This window comes from Macaca thibetana, chromosome 2 (genome assembly GCF_024542745.1).
Source record: "Macaca thibetana thibetana isolate TM-01 chromosome 2, ASM2454274v1, whole genome shotgun sequence".
NCBI classification, from domain to species: Eukaryota; Metazoa; Chordata; class Mammalia; order Primates; family Cercopithecidae; genus Macaca; species Macaca thibetana.
In genome coordinates this window covers 168,859,970-168,885,046 of record NC_065579.1, presented here as the reverse complement: position 1 = coordinate 168,885,046, position 25,077 = coordinate 168,859,970, and the positions used below count along the sequence as shown (strand labels likewise).

At 35.2% G+C, this 25,077-nt stretch overlaps 1 protein-coding gene across 4 annotated transcripts in view; it reads left to right on the top strand.

Annotated features, from left to right (window-relative positions):
• Positions 1–25,077, top strand: part of ALCAM (activated leukocyte cell adhesion molecule) — a 210,574-nt gene that overhangs the window by 137,313 nt on the left and 48,184 nt on the right. For 3 of the 4 annotated variants that reach the window (XM_050778922.1, XM_050778923.1, XM_050778921.1), the window contains exons 2-3: positions 16,004–16,104; positions 19,477–19,696. In XM_050778922.1, the coding sequence (XP_050634879.1) occupies positions 16,004–16,104; positions 19,477–19,696 (321 nt within the window). Of the gene's footprint in view, positions 1–8,396; positions 9,182–16,003; positions 16,105–19,476; positions 19,697–25,077 lie in introns of those variants that run through there. The other variant, XM_050778924.1, reaches the window with a different exon arrangement.

The window sequence follows — 25,077 nt, the reverse complement described above, 5'->3', positions numbered from 1 at the left end:
GAGTGCAAGCTTTTATTCAGTGGAGGTAGCTCTCAGCAGATGGGGGAAGCCAGAAGGGGGATAAAGTGGGAAGGTTTTCTTCTGGAGTCTGGCCACTCAACAGCCTAGCCTCTCCTTCAACTGCCCCCGCCAAACTCTGCCTCATTCTATTTCTGCAAGTTCACGGCCTGCCGGCCTGCTGGTCCCTGTCAATGCATTCCTCTTGAAGTCCAGCTGCCTGTGTGTTCCCGCACTGATGTGCTCCTCCGGACGACCAGCCACCTGTGTGTCTGCCTGCTGGGGTCGCAGGGTTTTTATAGGCCCAGGATGGGGGCATGGCAGGCCAGGGTGGTCTTGGGAAACGCAGCATTTGGACAGGAAAACAAAAATGCCTGTTTTCACCTAGGTCTGGGGACACAGGCCTGGGGGCGGAGCCCTAGCCAGGGACCACACCCTCCTCTACCCAGCACTTCCCTTCCCCATTCTGTATCACTTAAAGGGGCCACGCTCTTCCCTTCCCAGCATTTCCCTTCTGTATCACTATCATTGTCCTCAGTTTTATAGTTGGGACACATTAGTGCATATTGGCTAAGTAACTCACTAGAAGTCACCTAGCTTATTAGTAGCAGAGCTTGATTCGTCCTTACCAGGTCTGAGGCCAGAAACAATGCCTTCATTGCTACGCTCTGCTGCTAATTGTGTTTCATTTCTATCTTCTGGATTTGTATCTCCTTGCGAGAGGTAGCTTATTTACATTTATATGTTGTATTAGACCGTCTTCTCATTGCTATGAAGAACTACCTGAGACAGAGTCATTTATAAAGAAAAGAGGTTTAATTGACTCACAGTTCCACCAGCTGTACAGGGAGCACAGCTGAGGAGGCCTCAGGAAATTCGCAATCATGGCAGAAGGTGAAAAGGAAGCAGGGGCGTCTTCCATGGCCAGAGAAGAAGGAAGAGAGTGAAGGGGAAGCTGCCACACGCTTTTAAACCACCAGCTCTCATGAGAACGCACTATCTTGACAACAACATGTGGGAAATCCACTCCCGTAATCCAGACACCTCCCACCAGGCCCCTCTTCCAACATTGAGGATTATAATTGGACATGAGATTTGAGCGGGAACACAAATCCAAACCATATCATATGCCCAGCAGGAATATAATATCTGCCTATTTTAGCCAATCAATAGCTTTATGTCCCACTTATCTGACTTAATATGAATCAGAGCCTTTTAGATTAAGGAAATTTTATTTTTAAAAATAAAAATATTTTCACAGAAAAATATTCTTAGAAAAAATATTGAGGACTGTTTGGCACAGGTCAATAGTAAATAACTTATTAAATTCTAATGAGATGAACCTTGCAGCTCTTGATGTTTGGCATGTTTGGCATATATATTTTACTGTCTGGATTATAACAACACTATTAGATAAAGATTTAACCTACACTATTCTTCAGGTATATTTAATTTTTTTCATTTTCAAAAGATTTCATTGGCTTTCCCATATAAATCATTCGAAATAGTCTCATAGCTACAAAGGCTTTAGAACAAATAGAAAATTTCCATAACTGTATCTTTCTGAAGTATAATTGTAGCAAAGCATAATCAGTTATTTTTATTGATCTTATGTGTTTACCTTGGTGACTGTTAAATAAGATTTTGTATTGGAAATTTTCTTTGTAGAACAGCTCCCTGTTGTTAAAATTAGAAACACAAATTTATGGATTCCTACATAACAAACTCTCTAAAATGATGCTCTTTACCTAAGAAGTATTTAATATATGCCTGTTAATTGAACATGTACTAATAATCATATTTGCATGTTGAGGCTTCCTGCAATTCACAAGACATAAAGAAAACATTTTAAATGGATTCCAGGCATAGTGTTCTTATCACCTGTTGTAAATACAGAGAGAAGTAGAATTGTAGCTGAAGAACACACACTTATAGCATATTTTTGTAGGACTCAAGTGGGAATGAAATTGAAAATTACCATTGGATTTTCAGACAGTAACACAAAACATTTCAGTCTTTTCCATTTGGTTTGTTTGTTTGGTTTCCAATTAATTACTTCCTGGGGCAAGCATTGGGAGTTCTTTCAGTTATAGATTCATAACCAAATGATATTTGTAAACTAAATACATTATATAATCTGAAGCCCTGCTAGGACTCTTGCAGTTCATCTTTATAACCTAGTATTCCTTTAATGAGTAGGAACAGTGAACATTTTTTTAAACCCAAATGACACTATTGTCTTTAAAAGCTGTTAAAAATAGCAGAGCCAAAGATGTAATATTATAATATTCAGTTAGGGGAATTTTGAGTGTCATTATTTCACTAAGCAGTAACCATGAACAAATTATCAAAGCCATTGTCTCTTTTAAAATGGAAAGATGAACCAAATGTATTAGCACCTCAGTGGGACTGGGAATATGTGAACAACATAATCATAAAACAGCAATTGCTAAGCCTCAACACAGCTACCCAGGACACTCTTGTTCATCAGAGGTTTGGGTGCTGTTGGAAAGTCAGCACCTGCTGAAATCTGCCTGGGGATTCAGCTGCCTAGACTGGAATCACCTCTGCTAATGGATGCCAAAGCTTTGCCCTTGAAGATGTTTGTGTCCTTCCCTCTCCCTATACCAGTGGAATTTAGATGAGACTGTCTAAATGTAGAATATATTGCATAGGCTGAAAAAATGATGTGTATCAGTTGTTTTTAATTAATATACTATTTTTGTCTGTTCTTAGTTTATGGAAAAATTTCAGTGGAAAGTAAAGAGCTCCTATATACACCCACAATTTCCTGCCTCTGACCCCCCTGCCGCTAGTTTTCCCTGTTATTAACATCTTTGCATTAGTGTGGTACATTTGTTGCAGTTGGTGAGCCGATGTTAATACATTATTATTAACTAAAGTCCCTAGCTTACGTTCGATTTTCCTGTTGTGTTGTACATTTTATGGGTTTTGATAAACATTTGATAATGTTTATTCATTATCATATCAGAATAATTTAACTGCCCTAAAAATGTCCTGTTCTCTATCTATTCATTCTTTTCTCCTTCCCTTGAGATCTTGGCAACCACTGGTCTCTTTGCTATCTCCATAGTTTTTCCTTTTCCAGAATGGCGTATAGTCGGAATCCTACAGTATTTAGCCTTTTCAGACTGGCTTCTTTTACTTCGCAGTATGCATTTCAGGTTCCTTCGTGTTTTTTCATGGCTTGCTGGCTCATTTCTTTTTATTACTAAATAATATTTCATTGTCTGGATTACCACAGTTTTTTCATTCATCTGTTGAAGGACATCTTGTCCAAGTTTTAGCAGTTATGAGTAAAGCTTGTGTGAACATTCTTGTTCAGGTTTTTGCGTGGACATAAATTTGCAACTCATTTGAAAAGTTGTAATTGTGATAAGTGTTTTTGATAGAGAGGAAAGACACAGGTCTTTAAGTTAGAAAGACTTTAATCTCAGCCTTGCCGTTTTGGTCATTCAGTACGTTTTTATTGGAGGTCTATTGTGCTACCCCTGCTGTTTTTGGTGTTAGAAATGCATATAGGTCTCCTCTGCCTGTAACCTGAGTGCCCACCTAGATTTAAAAGTCTCATTAGACTTCTGGTTCCTGATCTGAAAGATGCCTATCTCCTTGAATATTCATGATTTTCTATTTTATTTTGAAAATTAGAGCAGCTGCCACGGACAGGACTTGTTTTTCCATGGAGCAAGTGCCAAATTGCTACATAGTATCTCATTGAGAAAGAAGTGACAAAATGTTAGTTCATTTTCTTTCTAGTCCTTCTAACCTATATGTTTTTAAAAATATTTGTCTAAATATGGAAAGCATTTTAATACTTTCCAAACAATATTCTTGAATTATCCGCAATATAAAATGAAATAAGGAAATGGAATCATTTTTGGTATATCCAGTAGTGATGAGAATTGGACTTGAGCTGAGAATTCATTTTGAGCTCTAGCTCCATCACATACCAGCTTCTTGATATCGGCTTATTCTCTTGACTTTGCAGGCAGAACAGTTTCTTTCTTTTTCTTTTTCTTTTTATTATTATTATACTTTAAGTTCTAGGGTACATGTGCATAACGTGCAGGTTTGTTACATATGTATACTTGTGCCATGTTGGTGTGCTGCACCCATCAACTCGTCAGCACCCATCAACTCGTCATTTACATCAGGTATAACTCCCAGTGCAATCCCTCCCCCCTCCCCCCTCCCCATGATAGGCCCCGGTGTGTGATGCAGAACAGTTTCTTATTAGTGAAATGAAGGATAATAATATATGTACATCATACAGGTTTCTTTGCTTATCATACAGGACTTTTGTGAAGCCTAAATGCAAAAATGTACAATGTATATAAAAGAATTTTTCAAACTATAAAACGCCATAAAAACATTCAGTATTATTACCAATTGCTTTAATGTATTTCTAGGTCTATTTAATCTTTTATTATATAAATGTAACCTATACAACATGAGGTTTTGATATACATATGCCTTGTGAAATGATGGCTACAATTAAGCAAATCAACATATCCCTCTCCTCACTAGTTATCATTTTTTGTGTGTGATGAGAGTACCTAAAATCCACTCTCTTAGAAAATGTCTAGTATATGATACAGTATTATTAACCACAGTCATCATGCTGTACTTTACATTTCTAGACTTGTGTGTCTTATACAATTGTAACTTTGCAGCCTTTGACCACCATCTCCCCATTTCCCTCATCTTCCCACCCCTGGTAATCACCATGCACTCTCTGTTTCTGTGTATTTTCCTTTTCTACATTCCACATGTAAGTATGATTATGTAGCATTTGTCTTTCTTTGGCTTATTTCAATTAGCATAATGCCCTCCAGGTTCCTTTTTTGTCACAAATAGCAAGGTCTCCTTTGTAGAGGCTGAGTAATATTTTATTGTGTTTATATCTATATAGACAATTTCTTTATCTATTCATCCATAAATGGGCACTTTGGATGTGTCCATATCTTGGCTATTGTGAATAATGCTGCAGTGAACAGGGGAGTACAGGCCTCTCTTTCAGTATTAATTCCTTTCTTTTAGGCATATACCCAGAGTGGGATTGCTGGAATATATGGTAGTTCTATTTTAACATTTTGAGGAATCTTCACACTGTTTTTCATAATTGCTGTATCAATTTACATTGCCACCAAGAGTGTACAAGGATTTCCTTTTCTCCATACCCTCACCAATACTTGGTATCTCTCGTTTTTTCAATAAGAGCCATCTTAACAGGCATGAGGTGATATGTCATTGTGATTGTGATTTACATTTCCCCAATGATGAGTGATGTTGAGCACCTTTTCATATACCTGTTGGCTACTTATATGTCTTCTTTGGAAAAGTGTCTATTCAGGTCATGTGCCTGTTTTTTTATCTGCTTCTCTGTGGGTTTTGTTTTGTTTGCTACTAAGTTGTATGAATTCCTTACATAGTTTGGATATTAACCCTTTATCAGGTATATGGTTTGCAAATATGTTCTCCCTATTCGCATGCTGACTTTTTATTTTGCTGGCTGTTTACTATGCTGTGTAGAAGCTTTTTAGTTTAATATAGTCCTATCTGCATATTTTAATTTTGTTGCCTGTGCTTTTGGTGTCTTATCCAAAAAAATTTTTGCCAACTCCAATGTCAAAGAGCTTTTCCCCTATGCATTCTTCTAAGAGTTTTATGTTTTGTCTTATATTTAAGTCTTTAATCAATGTTAAGCTCATTTTTTGTATATTTTTTATTTTTATTTTAACTAACTCCTTACTAAATTAAGGTGGGATTTTTTTCACCACATCCATACTGAAATCTTTTATTTTCTGGAACTTCATAGTCTACTAATGTCAGTGGGTCAATATGGTTATGATCTGCCTAATTTCCCCCAGATGTTAGGAAACTCTGAAAAGCAGATGTCAAAATGGATTTAACATACAAAGAATGTATTAGGAAAAACACTTATGCGAGAAAAAATGAGGAGGAAGATGGTGGGGCGGGGTGAGGGGTGGAGAATAAGCATACCGCAGAGTAAAGATGGTCCCAAGTGAAAGAGAGAGGACAGGAAGGTTGGGTGGAAGCGTTCTAGACTGTCACGCAGTCTGAGGAAGTTTCATCAGGGAATCAGGGTATCCCTGATCTATAGTCAGCCCTCATAGGAGTCTCTTGTATCCAAGAAACTTGCCTGTCTTAGTATACTTGTTGCATTCAGTTACTAGCTGGGAACACCTGGTAAAATTGTAACCTTAGCCCAAATCTGGTAATGACAGAATGCAGTAGTTGGGTAAGTTATGTTCCCAGCAGTTGAGGATCTGTGAGGAACATTTTAATGTCCATTTGACTTCACAGAGACTTTTTCCCCTTAAATAATAAATAAAACAGATGAACCACTTATTTAATAATGTTTAAGGATGTGAAGAGGAGAAGCAGAGACAGGTGAGATGGAATGCAAATATTACCAAGTGTGGGAAACCAACGGAATGCAGGCACATTCTCAGAAGAGGGGCTCATGTCAGGGTTTAGTAACACTGTCCACATGTTCAAGTTCCTGTGCAATCAGTCTATAGGTGCCATTGGCCTGCTGTAAGAACTTGTTTTCCTTATCCAGTGTTTTTGTTTATGTTTTGCCACCTTGTTCATGATAGTTAGTCTTCCAGAAATTCTTCTGGGGTGTTCATTTAACCATTTCCTAAATTGTGGAATAAATATGATACATTAAAAAATTACATTTGGCCTCTGGGATATAAAATGAAGTTTTCCAAGAGTTAAAATCTTTGGAAGTATTGGAAAATTTAAAAACTGGAGGCACCTTCAGATGCAGATTTCATACCCTTAGAAATGATAAAACTACCTTTCAATACAGCTTCCTATATTTCTCATCTCTACTCACTGCCTTCCTAAATTATCTTGTTCTTTTTCCCATCTTTCCTCCCACTCTTCAATTAAGAATGACTGTCAGGAAAAATGGAATACATGAAAAGTTATTGTTAAAATATTAATAGATGTCAGTATGACTCTCTAAGTTCATGCATTTCAGAGTTACCCCACTGGGCTACCATTGTGGGCAAGCTACAATGGGCGTGACTCTCCATTCTCACTCAGTCCTTGAGGTGACACACCATCTCTTAAGGCAGAGAGATGATTTTATCTTCAGATATCAGATTATGCTGATTGCCCAACTGTATACGACTATTTGTTTTATTTTTAATTTCCTCTTTCCTGTGCTTTTAGTCTCTTTCAAAAATGTATCTTGGATGAACATTCCATCTCCCCTTTCTCCTCAAAGCTAGAAAACTAGATCTTATAGTAAGCTAACTTCAGTTCTTAAAGAAAGGACAAAATGCCATAGAAAGCCATAATTTTCTTCCTATGACCTTAACTTATATTGCAACCCCTCCAGGGAGCTGTCAATTAAAAGCGTGGAATTTACACAAATCTAAGTCTCGGAAATCAGCCAGCAAGCTGCACCAAATATGTGGAAAAACCTATTAAATAGCTTTTTAACCTTTATTACTTACCATGTTTGATTGTACAAATCTATATCCTCAGGAGACATAGGCAATGCTAATTGTGATTCATGTGAAGAAAAGAGGAGCAAAAAGTATTTCAACTGATATAAACATTTTTCAGTATGAGGTTAGATACTTAATGTGGAATATGCCAGAAACTAGAATACTGGACAAGATCACTCAACCAATTCAGAAGCAGAAATCTACTACTCTGCTCATTTAGTAGCCCTAATAATTCACTTTTTTATCCCTGGTAATTCACTACCTCAATTATAACACAACATTTTCTAAGTCAGTAATTCTAATACTATTGAATATTACTTTAAAAGCTAAAGCAATACAGTTCATGTAAGCTATTATTGACAGATGCTTTCTGTGAAAACGATGATCTTATTGGCTAAAAGTCTTTGTGATGTATTTTTTCTAAAGCATTTTGAGGAATATTAAGGCAATTAGAAATTTTTTGTTTTGGAGTTTGGGAGTGTTATCAAAGACAGCTTTGATTTTCTCAAATCAAGAGATCTTTTTGTTGTCATGACATTAAACTATTTGCAGAAAACAAATTTAATAATGTCACAATAACTGTGAGTTCTTTCTGAAGACAGACTTCATTCTAAACTCCCAAACTTTCCATTACTTCAGATGATTTAATTAAGATCCTTTGGAAAGCATTATGCCTGCCTTTCTGTTGATAATGTTTTTACGAATGCAGTACACTCTTCTTCTTGCTAAAATAATTGAATTGTATTCACAATTTCAATACAACTTAGGTGGTAAAATGCACAGGAAAGTATAATTTTTCTCCATTTCAGTAGAACTGATACTCTGAAACAGTTAAACTTAGACTTTCATGCTCAAAAAATGTACAGAGCAATAGAATCTAAATGTATTCATCTTTTCTTTGCATTAGTTAACCTGAATTAATATAACTAGTATTTCAAATATAAGTTTCTACATCTCCAGTTAAGCTAGTTCCCAAATGAAGTCAACAGGATCAGAATCCAGACTAAACTGAAGAAAATTTAGTTCTTTAGCAAGAACTAAATTGAGAAAATGAATAAGGGGAGAGGGGAGCAGAAGGAAAATCATACTTTGCTGGCTATTTTTATTGTATTGACTAATTATCTGAGTGAACGACTCTCCTTATATGAGCACCTTAAAGACTTAGCCTCAAATCCTAATTAGAAGTATGATAGTAGGAAACAGTCAACTTTAGGAACTTCAATCAACATAAATTATTAATTACACACGTGTTTTTGAGCAAAATATGTAGTATAAAGAAAAACATGCTCAAACATTTCTCCTGTTTAGTCCTCTTTACTATGAAAATCTACTTTAAAACAAAATAGAGACAATTGTTCTTTTTACATAGAAAATCTAGATTTTTTGGTTCATTGTAATCTTTCTGCACCCCCTTCCCACGCACTCAGAGCATGAAGTATTTTTAAATGTTTTTATTTAAGTTCATCAGCACTTAAGGGACTGTGCCTTAGCATGTTGGCATAGACCCCATAGCCTAGCCAAAAATACTCATCATTTAGGAATGATGACTTGGTAACACAGGGGTTTCATTGTGGTCAAGAATGTGGAATCTCAGTCTCCTGCTCAGAACAAAGAATGCGAGGATCATTGCCAAGGAAACCCTAAAGCCCAGTGCTTTTAGTGACATTTCAAATGTAAGTCTAGATCTGTGTACTTTTTTCCATCTATATTATATTCCATTAAAATGTTTTTTAAAGCAAAAATAGCTTTTGGGAGGCCAATTTTAAGAGGGGACAATTTTTGGGGAACACTAATCTCAAATCACCACAGTGCTCCCTTCTCACTACCCTGTAGCTGTGTTCCCTAAAATGTCAAAGAATAATATAGTAGATGCCTTAAAGTTCATTCCTGGATCTCAAGTTAAGAAATGCTAATGAGTGCAGTAGAATCTGCACATATTCTGATTTAAAATTCATGAGGCAACTCAAAAAATAAAAATAAGGTTCACAACTTCAATCAATTCTGTTGCTTTTTGATCATTTCTAAATAAGTTTTTTGCTTATAATTTTAAAATGGCCCCAAAAGGAATTCAAATGCTAGTGTTGATGATGAAAGTAAAGAGAAAATAGAGATCTAACATTTTATTGCATTTTATTAGAGAAATTTTATGTGCGCTTATGAATTTGGGAAAACTGCCAGTCTTAGGACATGTTCCTTATGAAGATCAAAGATCTACTCTGTAGGAATTGTTATAATAAAAATTGAGTTTGCCCTAAGAGAGAAAACCAAGCGTCACTCAGTGCCTCTCACGCACTGTGCTATTGAGGTAGTTCCTATCTTCCCATCTATAGAAACCTCAATTCAGCGATGGGGTCATATGAAATTTCCTCCAAGAAGCTTTTACCAATATCCTCAATCTAATTGCTGAGATTCCTTCCTATACAGTCCCACAGCATTTAGTTTACCAACCAAAAACATCACACTGATTTCATCTTGTTTTTTAAGGAAAAGACCTCAGTGTTTTACTTATACATTTTCTTCACAAAGCACACCTAAAACTTGCCCTGTAGCAGGTGTCCAGTAAATACTTGATGCATGATTGAATGATTGGATGATTTTTGAGATAGGCCTTAAAGGAAACATAGGAATCTGAACAGAGTGGATGGGACCAAGGAACCATAAAAATTAGGTAGAGATGGGGTAAAGCCTAAACTAACTGGGAGAAACTGTGACTCATCCAGCCTCATAGATCATTTTATACTTGAAGAATAACAAACTATCAGACTAAGGTAAATTAAGAAGGTAATTTCCTGCACAGCAATGTAAGTAAGTATCGATAATGTATTTTTAAAATGTTATTGTTTGTGTAATTCTTTCTATGACCTATGGATTATTACATTGACATAGTTTAATAGAAAGATAAATATTTAGAGCATTATATTGTATCAAACTTGGAGGTAAAATAGAGTACCTATCTTAAAACATAATTCTTGGTACTACTAGTAGTTTATAATTTAGTAACATGGGCATTTTCCTCCTGAAGATTATTCCACAGTGGCCCAAGTGGTGGGGGGAAGAGGAAGGAATAATTATATTTGTCTTATTTGTAGGTCTTACTCAATTATGTCTACATTATAATGTATAACACTTGAGAAAGGCAATGCAGAAAATGAATTTTGAACAAATATATCCCTACTTCAGAGGCAGCAGACCCAAACTGGCCTCCAACTACCCCCATTTGTTGAAGGAATTAACAAAGAAAAAGAAAGGAGAAAAAGCCCTTCTTTCTGTTTCACAAAATGAAATTAGATGTCATCAGGTAACTTCTCTCACTCAGCATCCCTTCCAAATTACTTGGCAGTTATAGCCCCTTGTATCTCACACACGCACATGCACAAATGCACACACAGATAACTTACTTTGTATATCTTATGACCTTGATGATAATCTTAAACTCTTGTTTATACAATAAAATATGGGAGAAGTTGAGAGAGGAGATAACGCTGTGTGATTGAATCATAAAATCTCAGGTTTAAAAAAATGCGTTTTCACTCTATCAGTAGAACTATGGTATTTTATCAGATTAAATACAATATATGTGAAATACATGGTTTAGAAAGTATAGTATGCATATGTATACAGTATGTATAATTTATACTTGATTGTGATACAGGAAATAGACTTGCTAAAACAAAATATCTTTGTCATTTTTGTAAAGAGATTGGGAATCCACTTCCTGAAGTCAGGAATTAATCCCTCATTGTGGCTTAGTATGTTTCTGTGAGGCAAACAAATTTGATAATAACCAGATACTATCATGTACCATTTCTGCCTCTATTCCTTCACTTGTATTCAGTGATTATTTAGTCCTATGCTAAGATTCTATTTTTCTGAAAGTTCCTTTATTGGAAACCCAGTTTAATCACATGTGAGAAACCAATGGCTGAAGGTTTAAACCAGTGATTCTCAACTGCATAAGGTTTGGTGGGCAATTTTGCCTCCCATTGGATATTTGTCATGCCTGGAGACTTTTTGGCTGTCATAACTGGGAGAGGAGTGGTGCTGTTATCTGATGGGTAGAGTCAAGGCTACTACTAAACATCCTGTAATATATACAGCACAGCACTCTCACAGTAAAGACTCATTTGGTCTAGTGACCAGGTTGAGAAACACCGCTATAAACTAGTGTTACAAAATATTTACATTTTCTTTAGAGTTGTACATATCCTAATTCATTAGTGAAACAAATAGAAGCATTAGCATGTCTATCTGTCAAAATTAGTAAAAAAAAAAAAAGAAAGTAATTTCTAAGGATAAACTTCTCATTTCTATCTACCTCCTCAGTGATAGTTCATTTGTTCAAATAAGTCTCTGTAAAATTTTTGTGAAACTGGCATTTAGTTCTTATAAGTTCTGAGTCCATTGTAATTGCAGTTAACCCCTTTATGACACTTAGCAGAGCTAGAGCTCAAATTTTCTTTTAAGGATGATGATGCTATTAATGTATTGGTGCAATAAATAATAATTAACCATGCTAAATTACAGCATGTGAAAATAGACTGTCTAATTATCATTCCATTTTCTATATTATTTGATGTTCTTCTGCTTGAAATGTGGTAGCAGATTCTGAATTTTAATCTACCCCAATTCAAATGTCTATCTGTCAGGAATGCAAAGAGAATGATTCCTCTGAATTTGGCAATTAGTTTTATGGAAAAAAGCATTTGTCACCAAAATGGCCAAAATTACATTTTTATTATTTCAATTAGAAATAGAATGTTTAGCTAACTTCAAAACATTACCAGAGTCTGCTTTCAGTGCCCCTTTTAAATCATTTTGTATACAAAACATATTACTGTAACTAGCTTATATGTTATGGTCACTTGCCTGAGATTCTATATATCAGAATTACTTCATTAAGAGATTTTTCTTTTCCTGTTCTCACCGCATTGAATTTCCATTAATACTTCTATGTAACCTTTCTAATTCTATTGTTCTTTACCTTTGGTTAATAACCTTCTATTTAAAAATGCTTAAATAATTACACACTGCTTCTCAAGTATGACACATTTTATGTCTTATTGTATGTTGACATTTTAATAGCTACAGTAATAATAAGTCATAAAAATGTCTTAAATTTATAGAACACATTTAATACAGAAGGTTCTAGTCCAATTTAAAGTTTCTTTTGACCTGTGCTTATATACATAGCTATAACACATACTGAACACACTTATGCTCTCACACATTGGTTTACACTTGACATTTAGCCTCTTTGAAGAAGGACGTCACAGGCATTCTATATTTCCAGTAGTGCCCGATAATCTCTAGGCTACAAAACCATGAATAATTTAACTAATAAATATTAGAGGGTGAAAATTGCAAGGGAATTCTAGAAAGCTAAACTCAATTTTTAGACTTGGCAATTCAAAGATAAAAAGCTCTTTCTTCTATGAAAAGTGTAAACAGAATCGTTCTAGTTGACAGGTACTTTGGGTCTCGCTGACACTTCGTCTCAAAGATTAAGACATTGCTAAAAATTAGGACATAATTTATTACCAAATCACAATGGTCTTTGTAGCGACTTTATCCCTAGGGGGCACGAGATCTTAGCTCTCCCACAGATGCAGGCCTTCAGTGCTTCTATCAGATGAACATGGGAGTTAGTATACTCTTACAAGAAGAGAGAAGTTGATTATTATAGCAGACTTGAAAACTGATTCTAAAATAACCACCATTATGGCCCCTAACATGCAGCTCAACTTACTGCCACTCATTCTGCCCTAGGCCCGTGAAAGGAAGGTACTTATGTCTATAATTGTTGGTTTTTTACTTACTGCCCTCTGTCCGGTGCGGTACCTTATTTCTTTGTGTTTGTTCTGCTCTTCAGAGTTCTTTCCTGTCTGAGGATTTAGATTTGGATTTGAAGCTGTCATTAAAAGACGCCATTCATGAATTTCTGAAACTTGAAATGTTTACTTTATGGTCATCACAAGTGAAGAAAGAGACATTTCATGGTATCATTTGCAAATGAGGGAGCACAGATAACTTTTAATTTCTCTTTAAAGGGAAGGGAGAATGTTCTTTCTTGTCATTCCATCCATGAATTCCCATAAAATGTGTTTGCTGTTTGTTTCTCAAGACAGAGATTGCCACCCAAAATCAATATCCAAGTTCTCTACACATCCAAGATAAGATATGAATGGATTTAGAGTATGTGGCAGAAATGAGAATTCTCAAAATTCCGGTGTTGTCAACTGCTCTCTGATTTTCCAACATGTTAATTTGATAACCAAAATGGAAAGAACTCCAGAGTCATTTTAGTAGGTGTCCATCAGATGCTAGGCATTGTTTTTGGAGATACAAAGCTTAAAAATACACAGTCTCTTCCCTGTTCTGATTGTGATTTCATCATACCAATACACTATGTACTTGAAATTCATACAGCTTTTAGACTCATTATAAAATATGATGTATATGTAGCACATTAAAGTTCTGTAGGGAAGAGAAAAGAAAAACGGTCTGTGAGAAAGGGCAAAGCATTAAATTCTTGGAAAAGGAATTTTCTTATTTCCCTTTACCTGGCAAAGGATTCACTTCATTGGTACCTAAGCTCTGTAAATTGTTTTCACTCCTTGGCCAATCATGAAAGCACTGTTAGTTGCCAAAGGAAGGTATGATTTCGAATAATATGAGACAATTACAGGTGCTTGCCCTGACACAAATTAAGGTATAGAGATAGATCCTCTCAAAATTATTACATATTCATGTGCCTTGTTATAAGCTGATGAAGAAACAAAATATGAAATTACAAAATGGTTTCCCTGGCTTTGCAGACCTCTACTTGTGAAGTGTATGAACAAGTCTTAATACACACAGCAGAAATTCCACATCTAGGAGCCAAATATCACAGAGAACAAGTAATGTAATGTGCAATAAAGCAATTTCCTGAATGTTATTAGTCTGCATGTCTGCAGCCACATGTCTAAACCTCCATTATTTTTATTTTAACAAAGTTGAATAAAAAAAATATTCATTTACAGTCTTATGCTTGGTTTGATGTTAAAAGGGATTATAATTACCGTATGGAGAACACAAAACAATTTTAAAATTGAGATAAAGTTTTACTATGAGACTAAACATATGATAAGCAATTTGAAGTAAACCTCATGTTTCAAATAGTAAGTGAAAATGCATTCTCGCTTTGCGTATTTTGTATTCTGTGTCTTAACAATATTAAAAATGCTGAAAACCAGTTGTTATGTTGCATATTTACATGAAGTCTGTGTTCTTTGTTATGTTTTTGTCCACTGGTGCAAAATTCTTAACCTTAAATGAAATTTTGGTATACGTGGTGATTGATAGATAACAATCGAAAGATGGTATCCTCCCAGTCCTGTTTCTTCAGAAAGTCAGAAGATGGTTTTATTTATGTGTTGCAGATTGCTGTCGCTTTGCATTTTAGCACCACCTGGTGGACAAAATATCATTTGTTTATTTTTTTCTCTACTGTTTAAAATAGCCCCTTCACACTCTATACTCAATTATGATACACCTTAATAGACATTCAGTTGTGAAAGTTCTAAATTGTAAAGATTGTTGTAAGTAAAATAAGGTTAAAAAAATTGAAATGTTTCCCAAGTGCTATTGCCAATTTAAATGCCTGAGTTTTTTAACCCTCACAAATATATCCAGATTTGAATAGTGCTTTTCATTCATATGTAAAAATTGCTTCTTTCCACATTTTAATTACTTATTATTAATATTTTTATTAATATAGAATTAAATAAGATGAAGAAGTTTTCTGTATGTACAAAATTGTGGTTTAAATTATATTGTCTTCCAAAAATTCACATAATCACTTTGTAAATAGCACTTTATGAAGAATGTTCACACTATAAATTCTTACTATGCTAATATTTTATACAAAATTAAAATTAGTATTTTAATTTATACTACTACAGAATAATCCATTTTCCCCTTATAAATAAAATTCAGTTGTGGTCTTATGTGTATTAATTCTCAGTTTTTAATAGTTTTTTGAATTTTACAGAAGAAAAATTTGATAATATCTTCAAATGAAAAATACAAATATAGTTAAAGCTAGTTTTGAGAATTGTAATCGTGTTAGTCTTTGTGTAGTCCCACATTTCTATAAAATATGGTAGAAATTATTTCTATGAAATACAGTGAAGAAGATAATTCATCTACAGATTCCACTATGTTCCTTTGGAATGAACCACTTATCTGTTCTCTGGTAAAATTGGAGATCTACAAATTTTGATTGTGTAATATTCAAGGATTCAAAGATTCAGTAGCTAAATAGAAAGGTGGTAATTTTAAAATGGAAAATGTATTCCAGTCTCATACCTTTTGTATACCATTTAAAATAAAACTATAGCAGATGACAACCTTCATCGACATGCATCTTGAAGTTATTTGTCATTTCAAGAAAACATTTAAAATTTTGTTCTCTCTCTCTTTCTCTCTTCTTTTCTTTTTTTTTCCCCCCAAAGGTCTTGGATGGTACACTGTAAATTCAGCATATGGAGATACCATTATCATGCCTTGCCGACTTGATGTACCTCAGAATCTCATGTTTGGCAAATGGAAATATGTAAGTGTGACCTACCTGGGACTTGGTTAATTGCCCTTGTTCTTTTAAATAAAATTCTTTCTGTGAGTAACTGTGAATTTCTAATTAACCTGAATGCAATATTGAACTGTGAGTACTAATGTAGGAAGGTAAAATTAATGTGTGGAATATGGCAAAAAATAATTCCTATCTTACATAACAAATGATATTTTAAAATAAAGCAAATAAACCCATAGTTCTTAGCATGTGTTAGTCTGAAAGATTCCCCCTTACGTGTTAGAAGCAAAGAAAAAGGCAGAGTTCCAGAATAAAATCAGTGGATTATAGGACTGAACTCAGTGGAGGATGGCAACCTTTCTTCGTTTGCTCATGTTCTATTTGACGTGGTTATTGCAGAGACAAGATAGATCAGTAGATAGAGCCCTTAGACAGTATTTCAGAATTAATCGTCAGTATTACAAGCTTGATTCTGACATTTAGCCTTAAAAATGTGTTGATATATAACACATTTTTATATATAACACATTTTATAAAAGGTCCTTTTTATATTTAACAATGTTGATTTTTTCCCATATTTCTTGCAGATAGCAAAATCAAATTTTCTCAGGTATGAAGGTACAAATGGGTCTGGAAATGGAGGGTAGAGATCCTGGTAGGGAGATGTGGAATGACTACGTAACTTTGACTAATAAAATATCTCAATTTAATTAATTAATATTAATGCAAAATGTTTGTGTGGTACAGTTTCCCAGTGCTGGACCACAGGAGACTCACGACAGTCTGCAAGCTTCAGGTAGATTGTGTCCCTGGACACAATAGCAAAATTCCCCTAACTCCTTGAAATGTTAAAAGGTATTTGCAAAGGAAAAGAATATGATGGTCAAATACTTTACAAAAAGTTTGTTGCACCACTTCTCAGAGCCTTTCATACGTAAAATGCATTAAGAATTGTCTGAGGTCCATAGTTTGATTCATTTCTTAGGTTTATTTGACCACAGAACTTTTTTCCTCAGATATCTCCAAGAACAAACATTCTGCAGAACACACTCTAAGAAATGTGCTTAAGCTTGCACTCAAGGGGTGGTTTAACACAGCCTTTTAAAATATGGGTTCTGAAATCAGCAGGTTCCACAATGTGCTCACTGTGAGATTCTGAGCAGATGAATTAATCCCTATTTTTTCATCCATAAAATGAGATAAAAATATCTTCCTCTTAGTGTTGTTGTGAGATTACCTGAAGAAATTGATATCAAAATACTTACCTAGTACTTGCCGTGTAGTAATCATTCAACAAAGTGAACTCATGTCTGTGATGCTGCAGAATCCTAACCATACTATGCTCGTGTGAGTGGGAAATGAAAGGAAAGGAAAGGAAAGTGGTAAGGCAGCACAGCATTTCTCTGTAGCCTCCTTCTATTTAGTATCCAGCTCACTCGAGGTAACTTTGAACTATTTCCGGTTTCCTATAAATGTGGAAATTTGACGTTAAGGCCTCTGAGGACAGAGTCTACTAGTGCCCTCAAAATTCCAAGTGCCCAGGAGACTACCACATAATGCACTTGTTCAATCAAATTTGCTGCCAAAATAAATGGAGTCAGGTGATGGCAAACTTTTATGATCATAGAAAATTCTAACTATAACGCAGGTAGTAGCATTCACTCAGGGAGTAGGGTTCACCTAAACTGAACTGGCACAGTGGGACTGGAAATCAAACAATCATGGCAATTTTCACATTCTTAGTTAAGCAAAAGACTTCAGCAATACACTGAGATACATTTGAGGCACTATATGCTCTAAAGTCAATCTTGATTTGCAGAAATAGCATATATGCTCTAATTTAATGTAACCACCTAAAAGACAAAGGAAAGTTTTGGAAAAATTAGTGGAAGTAAACATAGAGAAGAAATGACCTGATTTCTCCTGGATCATATTGTAAATTCCCTATGAATGGAGATCATAGCTCCCTGTTCATTCCTCCCAGCCCTACTCCTGAAACCTCCTCACCATTATCTGTCATAGTGCCTGGTGCGGAAGAGGGATTGAAGGCTATCAAGAGTGGTGCAGTGTAACCATAATAAGACCAAACTCTAAGCTCAGATTTTTGCTCTGCTAAGATTTCCCAGCCAAGACCTTGGGAAGTTATTTAACCAAACTCACCCTCCATTGTCTAGTCTGTAGATGAGGCTAATATTTAAGTTTGACTTATAAGGCTGTTATGAATATTAAACTAATTACTGCATAGAAAGCCCAAAAAAACATCTGCCATATAGTTAAGTGCTCAAAAATTAGTAACTGTTATTTATTGCCTAAGGGAATGAATAAGGTAGTGGTCTAATATACTTTGCATAATGAAGGAATGACTTAAGATGAGGATTTGCATTGTAAACCTGTGATAAATCTAAAAGAGTTAAGAAGAATGTTATCGATATATTCAGATATTTAAGCAAATAAAACTTTTGGACTCCAGTATTAACTTAGTAATTGATATTATTAATTCTTAAAACTTAATCCTCCTTGGAATCTTAAAATTTCTCATGGACTATAACATATATCACATTTAATTTTCTCAAAGGTCTTGTGTGGTACATAAAGGAGGGACTGCCCCTGATTTTCGATTAAATTGCTTATTAGATGAGAGAATTTTTGTGTGACCAGAGGAAGAAATGCATTATATGTCTTGGCATAGTAGTGTGTGCAGAGTATATCTTATTTTGGTGATAAGTTTTTGTATGAAAGCCTTTTGAGCTCATTGTTAAGATTCAGCAAAGCTATGGGTTGTGTTAGTTAATCTGATTCATTCCTTAATGGACATAATCATTTTACAAGGGTAAGTACTATTTCTCCATCAAGACTGGTTAAACTATTCTATGTATAAAGGTCAGCTACAACAGTTTTGGTTACAGGTGTGGACATTTAAACTATGTGGATTAAAGTAAAGAATATTCCAAAGATAATTGCCCAAAATATCCAAACTAGTGTTTGCAGCTCAAGTGTATGCCTGCAGTGATGGTTATCTGAACATCATTTTGTACCTTTGTTTGCATTTATCTATGTTTTATTTTATATTAAATATATACAGCCCATGTAAGTTTCAAAACGGTTACTAGTTCTATCCTCTCGGTGAAAAAAAAAAAAAATCTCAGATTCCTAGAGCTCTACCCTTTCATTTTTACTCATATAAATTGATACCTGTAAAAGATCTTACAGCTCTCTCTTATGAAGAATTTTCTGTAATCAAATATTTACGTGAGAATTGTATACAAAATTATTCTTCGTAGACAAAAAATATAGATATTGGTAGAATATGGCCAAGGAAATGTTGTTATTTTGAATGTAATCCTGAAACATCTGAATATGCTTGTGTTTAAAATGTATTATTATTTTAATTTTTAGGAAAAGCCCGATGGCTCCCCTGTATTTATTGCCTTCAGGTCCTCTACAAAGAAAAGTGTGCAGTACGACGATGTACCAGAATACAAAGACAGATTGAGCCTCTCAGAAAACTACACTTTGTCTATCAGTAATGCAAGGATCAGTGATGAAAAGAGATTTGTGTGCATGCTAGTAACTGAGGACAACGTGTTTGAGGCACCTACAGTAGTCAAAGTGTTCAGTAAGTAGTCTGCAGCAGTGTCACTGCTAAGTGGGATCGATGGCCAGTACCAGACCATGTTCTTTAGAAAGAAGACTGAACTCTCTGTAGTGTCTCTATAGCAGGTATCTATATAAGGGGACTTAAGGAGATCTTCATTCTGCTCGTGTATAATATCAGCAAAGAAAACAAAGAGTATGAAATTCAAATAGGAGATTTGCAGTGAGGAACTAAAATGATATTCTCTGTTGCTTTGTCACGTAAAAATGTCGTGAACTATGATATGAAGTACTACTACTGATAACTAGCACGTGATCTTAACTTTTACTGACATGTACAAATAAGTGTTGTGTGATACATACATAGATATATGATACATATGTAATCATGTATATCATGCATACATACACATGTATTTGGCTGAACCATATGAAATTGCCATTTTGATACATAACATAAAATGTAAGCAAATTCAAACTACATTTTAACAGAGATCTAAATTTTCCATTTATATATATCCACATATATAAGTACCCTATATATATCCATATAAACATTTTATATATTATATGTATTAGAGATATAGATACATTTCCATCCTGACCTTTATTGATTGGTTATTGATTTAGATTTCAAAAAGTATTCACTCAGTTTAGAAAAGTCTCCTAAAATTTAAAAAACTCACCACACCCTGAATGCTTATGTGGGATACACCAAGGGGAGAAAGTAGAGTAGGGATGGAAGAAGAGAAAATTGTAGAAGAAACTTGGAATAATTATAGTCACTATGACAAAATTACTTTGCATAATGATAGCATATAGTTAATGTTATTGTGCAAACAGCTGTGCAAATGAATGACTTGAGAAGTTATAATTAAAGCATTTCATCTTTTAAAACTCAAATAAAAAGTCCCACCTCTGTTACTTCACAATATTTTAGACACTACAGGGAAAGAAACAGGTCTCAAAAGTTTCAGAATGCCAGTCTTTCAGTCTTTTTTAATTAGGGAAGAAGGTTTCACTTTACAACTTTTCCCGCTCTGTTTTCTGATAACTTGACAGCGCCTAGAAATTATTAAAATAAATAGGGAAGAAAGGAACCCAGAGGGCCTTCCAACTGCAGCAAGTAACTATGGATTTTTCCTGTTTCTCTTGTAATAGCCTATGCAACTAAGTAGGTCTGTCCCTCAAGTATTTATGTGGACTTCAAAGCTCCTCTGGGCTCATGATGCAGATTCAAAGCATGCTTATACTATCAAAGGAAACCTTTGTTCCCCAGAAGAACCTTGTAAAAGCATATTACATGTTTCAGTTAATTACCTTTCAGCTTAGAAGGCACTTTCCAGAAACCATCCACACTTCTCGATCGTTTTATGAATCAAACCAAGTACCAAGTGTTTGCAGTCATGCCCGTTTCCATAAAACATCCCAAATAGTCTGCATCCTACATTTGCCAGTGGCCTATGTATTTCTTTTTTTCTTTTCTTCTATTTCGCTTTCACGTTATTAGAAAGATGAATAGTGCACGGCTCAGGACGCTTTTCTAAAGCGAGTAATCCAAAAGGTTTTTGGTGAAAGTTATAATGTCATAATATGACCTGTCATCAAAAATGGACCGCAGTAGGTACAGAGGTTAAGTCGCAGCACTCTAATGATTATGTGTATTAATTTGTCATTGTCAGATTTCATTTTTAAGGTGTTAAAATTTTCCTACATTGAGATGGTAGTATATAAGGGAGTTGAGAAAATTCAGTTGGTTTCATTTGGAAGAATTGTTTGTGACAGTTATCAAAACATTTTTTTGAAAAAAAAAAAAGCATTAAGCTATTCTTCATATGCAAGAAATCATACCTATAAATCAGCCCAAATCTCATTTTTTCAGAAATCTGAAAAAAATCAGTTGGCCTAATTCAATAAAATTTATAAGCTGATTTGGAACACAGGGAATTTCTATAATTGTGAAAACAAACTCACACCCCACCTACCGCCAGCACCCGCCTACTCCCTTCTCTTTTTGATGTTGTTGAAAACAAAGTGATTCTCAGAAACAGAATTTGCATTCCAGGATGTGGGCCAGGGAGAATTTACATAGACAAGTTACACACTCTTGAAAATGGTGTTTTATACTAGAAATCGTGAGACCCTCCAAATCCAGTAAAATGAACAGCAGAACTTACTATAAAGACAGTGTTTACAAAAAGCATATAGGGGCTTCAGTTTGGCTTTGTTTGTTTTGTTTTGTTTTGTTTTCAATGAATTTACTTTGGGTCACTTTCTGTGAAGCAAAAAAGTAGCTATGACAGGGAGACTTTCATTGTCTGCGTGTATATATTACAGTCACTTAAGAGTTACTAAGCCCATCAATCAGTCCTCTGTTTCCCTCTGTTGAATCACCTAGCAACGTGCACCGTGTACCATAGAATCAAGTGTGGTTAATGGGAGCCAGTCTCAGATCAGGCTGCTGCTGATTGCCATCCTCATATGAGAGCTAAGTCAAATTGTTTTTATTCAAACTAGAGCCCCTGGCGAATGACCTTGCTATCTTTAATGTAGGTTTGCTTGTTTAATTTTAAGCTATTCCTCATGTGCAAGAAACCATACCTATAAATCAGCCCAAATCCAAAAAAGTGGCTTTCTTAGTCACCACTAATCAGCTTTTTTCTTTTAGTTAAATGGCATCAAAATCAAACTGTGTTTTTATTTAGTGCACATTTGAGGTTAATAAAACCATTCAGAAGCAAGTGTCAACCTTTAAAGGTGCCCAAAGATTCATTCTAGTGATTGTGAAAAAGGTCTAGAAGTCAAATGGGTACCCAGAGAGCCAGAAGGCTGTTGGTGGTGAGATGGAGCAGTCACTGAGCGGGTCACCAGGAGACCTTACTTTGTGAGATCTGCTGCCAATTTCTGACTTTGGGCAAGTCACCTCCCCAGTCTGGGGCTAAGATTCACTCCTCATCAGTAAAATGAATACTTTGGATGAGACGGGAGGTTTTCCCATTCTACTGCTAGGATCTTCTTCAGGAGTTAATGAAGACAGCTGAGGAAGGTGAGGAACTATTTCTACCTGATGAATGAGACTTCGGTCTATTCAACATTTCAAAGTTTTTCATGATAATTTGTTCACGGAAAAAAAAAAAAAAGGGAGGAGTGGCTCCAGTTCTAAAAAAAAATTGAAAACCACACCCCATGCCAATTGCAAGTCTAGTCTACTCTGGTGGTTCTCTATGGTATTGGGGACGCGGAGTCTGCTCTGTGGTACATATGGACCAGGTCTTATGATGATGGGCCGGGTTTCATGACTTCGCACAGAGGTATTTCAGAACTTTTATTTGGATTCCTCCCATTTGAATACTGTTCCGACTGCTTTATCAGAATTAAGTGTCTTTGCTTTCACCCTCCTCCTAAAAGTCATTCAACTTAAAAGTAAAATTTTGGGGGGTGTCGAGGGGCGAAGATGCAGAAAATAATCTGTTTAACAATGAGATCCACACCAGATATTTCATTTTGATTATTTAAATATAGAAGACACCTTTTGCCCACAGTAGTTTGCTTGAAGTACTTCATGATTTATGAGGGGTGATTGCTGACAAAGTACTGGGAGGAGCAGTTTTGAGTCAACACGACCATTTGCATCTGCCTTCACTTGCTCTCCTCTCTTACTAAATTGAGCTATCCTATGTGTGGGTTTTTATAGTAATACTAGAACACTGTGGGTGATACAGAGCAGTTGTGCCTTCTTCACTACATTCTCACCTTGCTGTGAGCTGGCTGGATGCCAAAAAATATACATTTCAGTAGTTTGCTGATTGTTAGATTCTCTGAAGTCTAATGTTCATAGCTCTCACTAGCAATAGTCTGGTTATTAGAACAAAAGGAGCTATCTATTTCAGTATATTTCTTTCTGACCACTCCCCAGCCCCTTACCACAATTTCTTTCTTCTCCAGCTATAAAATCTCCTGTATAACTCTGCAGATGATATAAAACAAAAAGAAGTAGAGGGAAAAGTAAGGGCACTATTTATGAAATGTTTTAATTGGCACTAAATATTACATGTAGCTTAACTTTTCACTATATATGATCAGCCCTTAATGGATATTAGTGAGAGCCCTGCAATTGATTTGGTTGAAAGCCACTATCCATAGCAAGCTAACACAGGAACAGAAAACCAAATACTGCATGTTCTCACTTGTAAGTGGGAGCTAAGTGATAAGAACACATGGACACATAAAGGAGAACAACACACACTGGGGCCTTTCAGAGGAAGGAGGGTAGGAAGAGGGAGAGGATCAGGAAAAATAACTAATAGGTACTACTAGGCTTAATGCCTAGGTGATGAAATAGTCTGTACAACAAACCCCCATGACACAACTTTACCTACGTAACAAATCTGCATTTGTACCCCCGAGCTTAAAACAAAAGTAGTTTTTAAAAAATCATTTGAGTCTTAGCATTATATATCATTGCCAAGATATTGGCACATACTACATGTTGCCATGAATATCAGCTGCCTCCGTCTCTAACACACACATCCATGCACACACAAACACACACACACACACACACACACCCCTTGTAAACTACTATCAGATTTAGAATAAACATGGTAAGATATTTTTAATCTCCCTATTCTATAATTTTAAACTAATGTAGTGTGGCCCTATTATAGCTTCTAACTACTTAAGATAGCCAGGTCAGCAAAAAAAGAAAATAAACAAGGCATGCTTTTTCCATTTGATAAATATTCAGTTGAGTGATTTAGAGAAACTCAGTCAAGAAGATTCAGAAGCAAAATTTGGCTTAAATCATTACCCTTGACTAAATTACTTTAATGATGCAAGTAAATTTGTAGCATTGCTTTTCCTTTCAATTATGTCCTTGGTTATGAATCCTTGAGTCATGTTAAGATATAATTCACACAGACTATTTTTTAACACTTTGGAATCAATATGCAATTTTGCTAAAATAGTATGTGTCCTCTTTTATGGTCCTCCAACTAATACCCATCAATTGTTACAACCTAATATAAAAGAAAATTACATTCAAGATACATAGTTAATATAGAGGGCTCGAAACAAACATTTAAGGAGAAAATAACTCAGGAAAATGAAATAAGTATTACCATTACATTCACAATACTCACTGTGACCCTCTTTTCCAAATAGAGAGATGAATCATAATGTAAACAGGATTAAACTTTAAACATCCTTTCATCGGGTTTCCTTAGATTTGCTACAGTTTCATTTCATTGAAAAAATAAAGAATTTTATAAAGCATTTATGGCAAGAAAACACATATGACCAGGAGTCAAGGACCAAAGATCGAAATACAAAGTGTTTATGATTATGGGTGCATTGATAAAACGTCACAGGGTTTATAAAGCAAAGTAAAAGTATACATTTTCT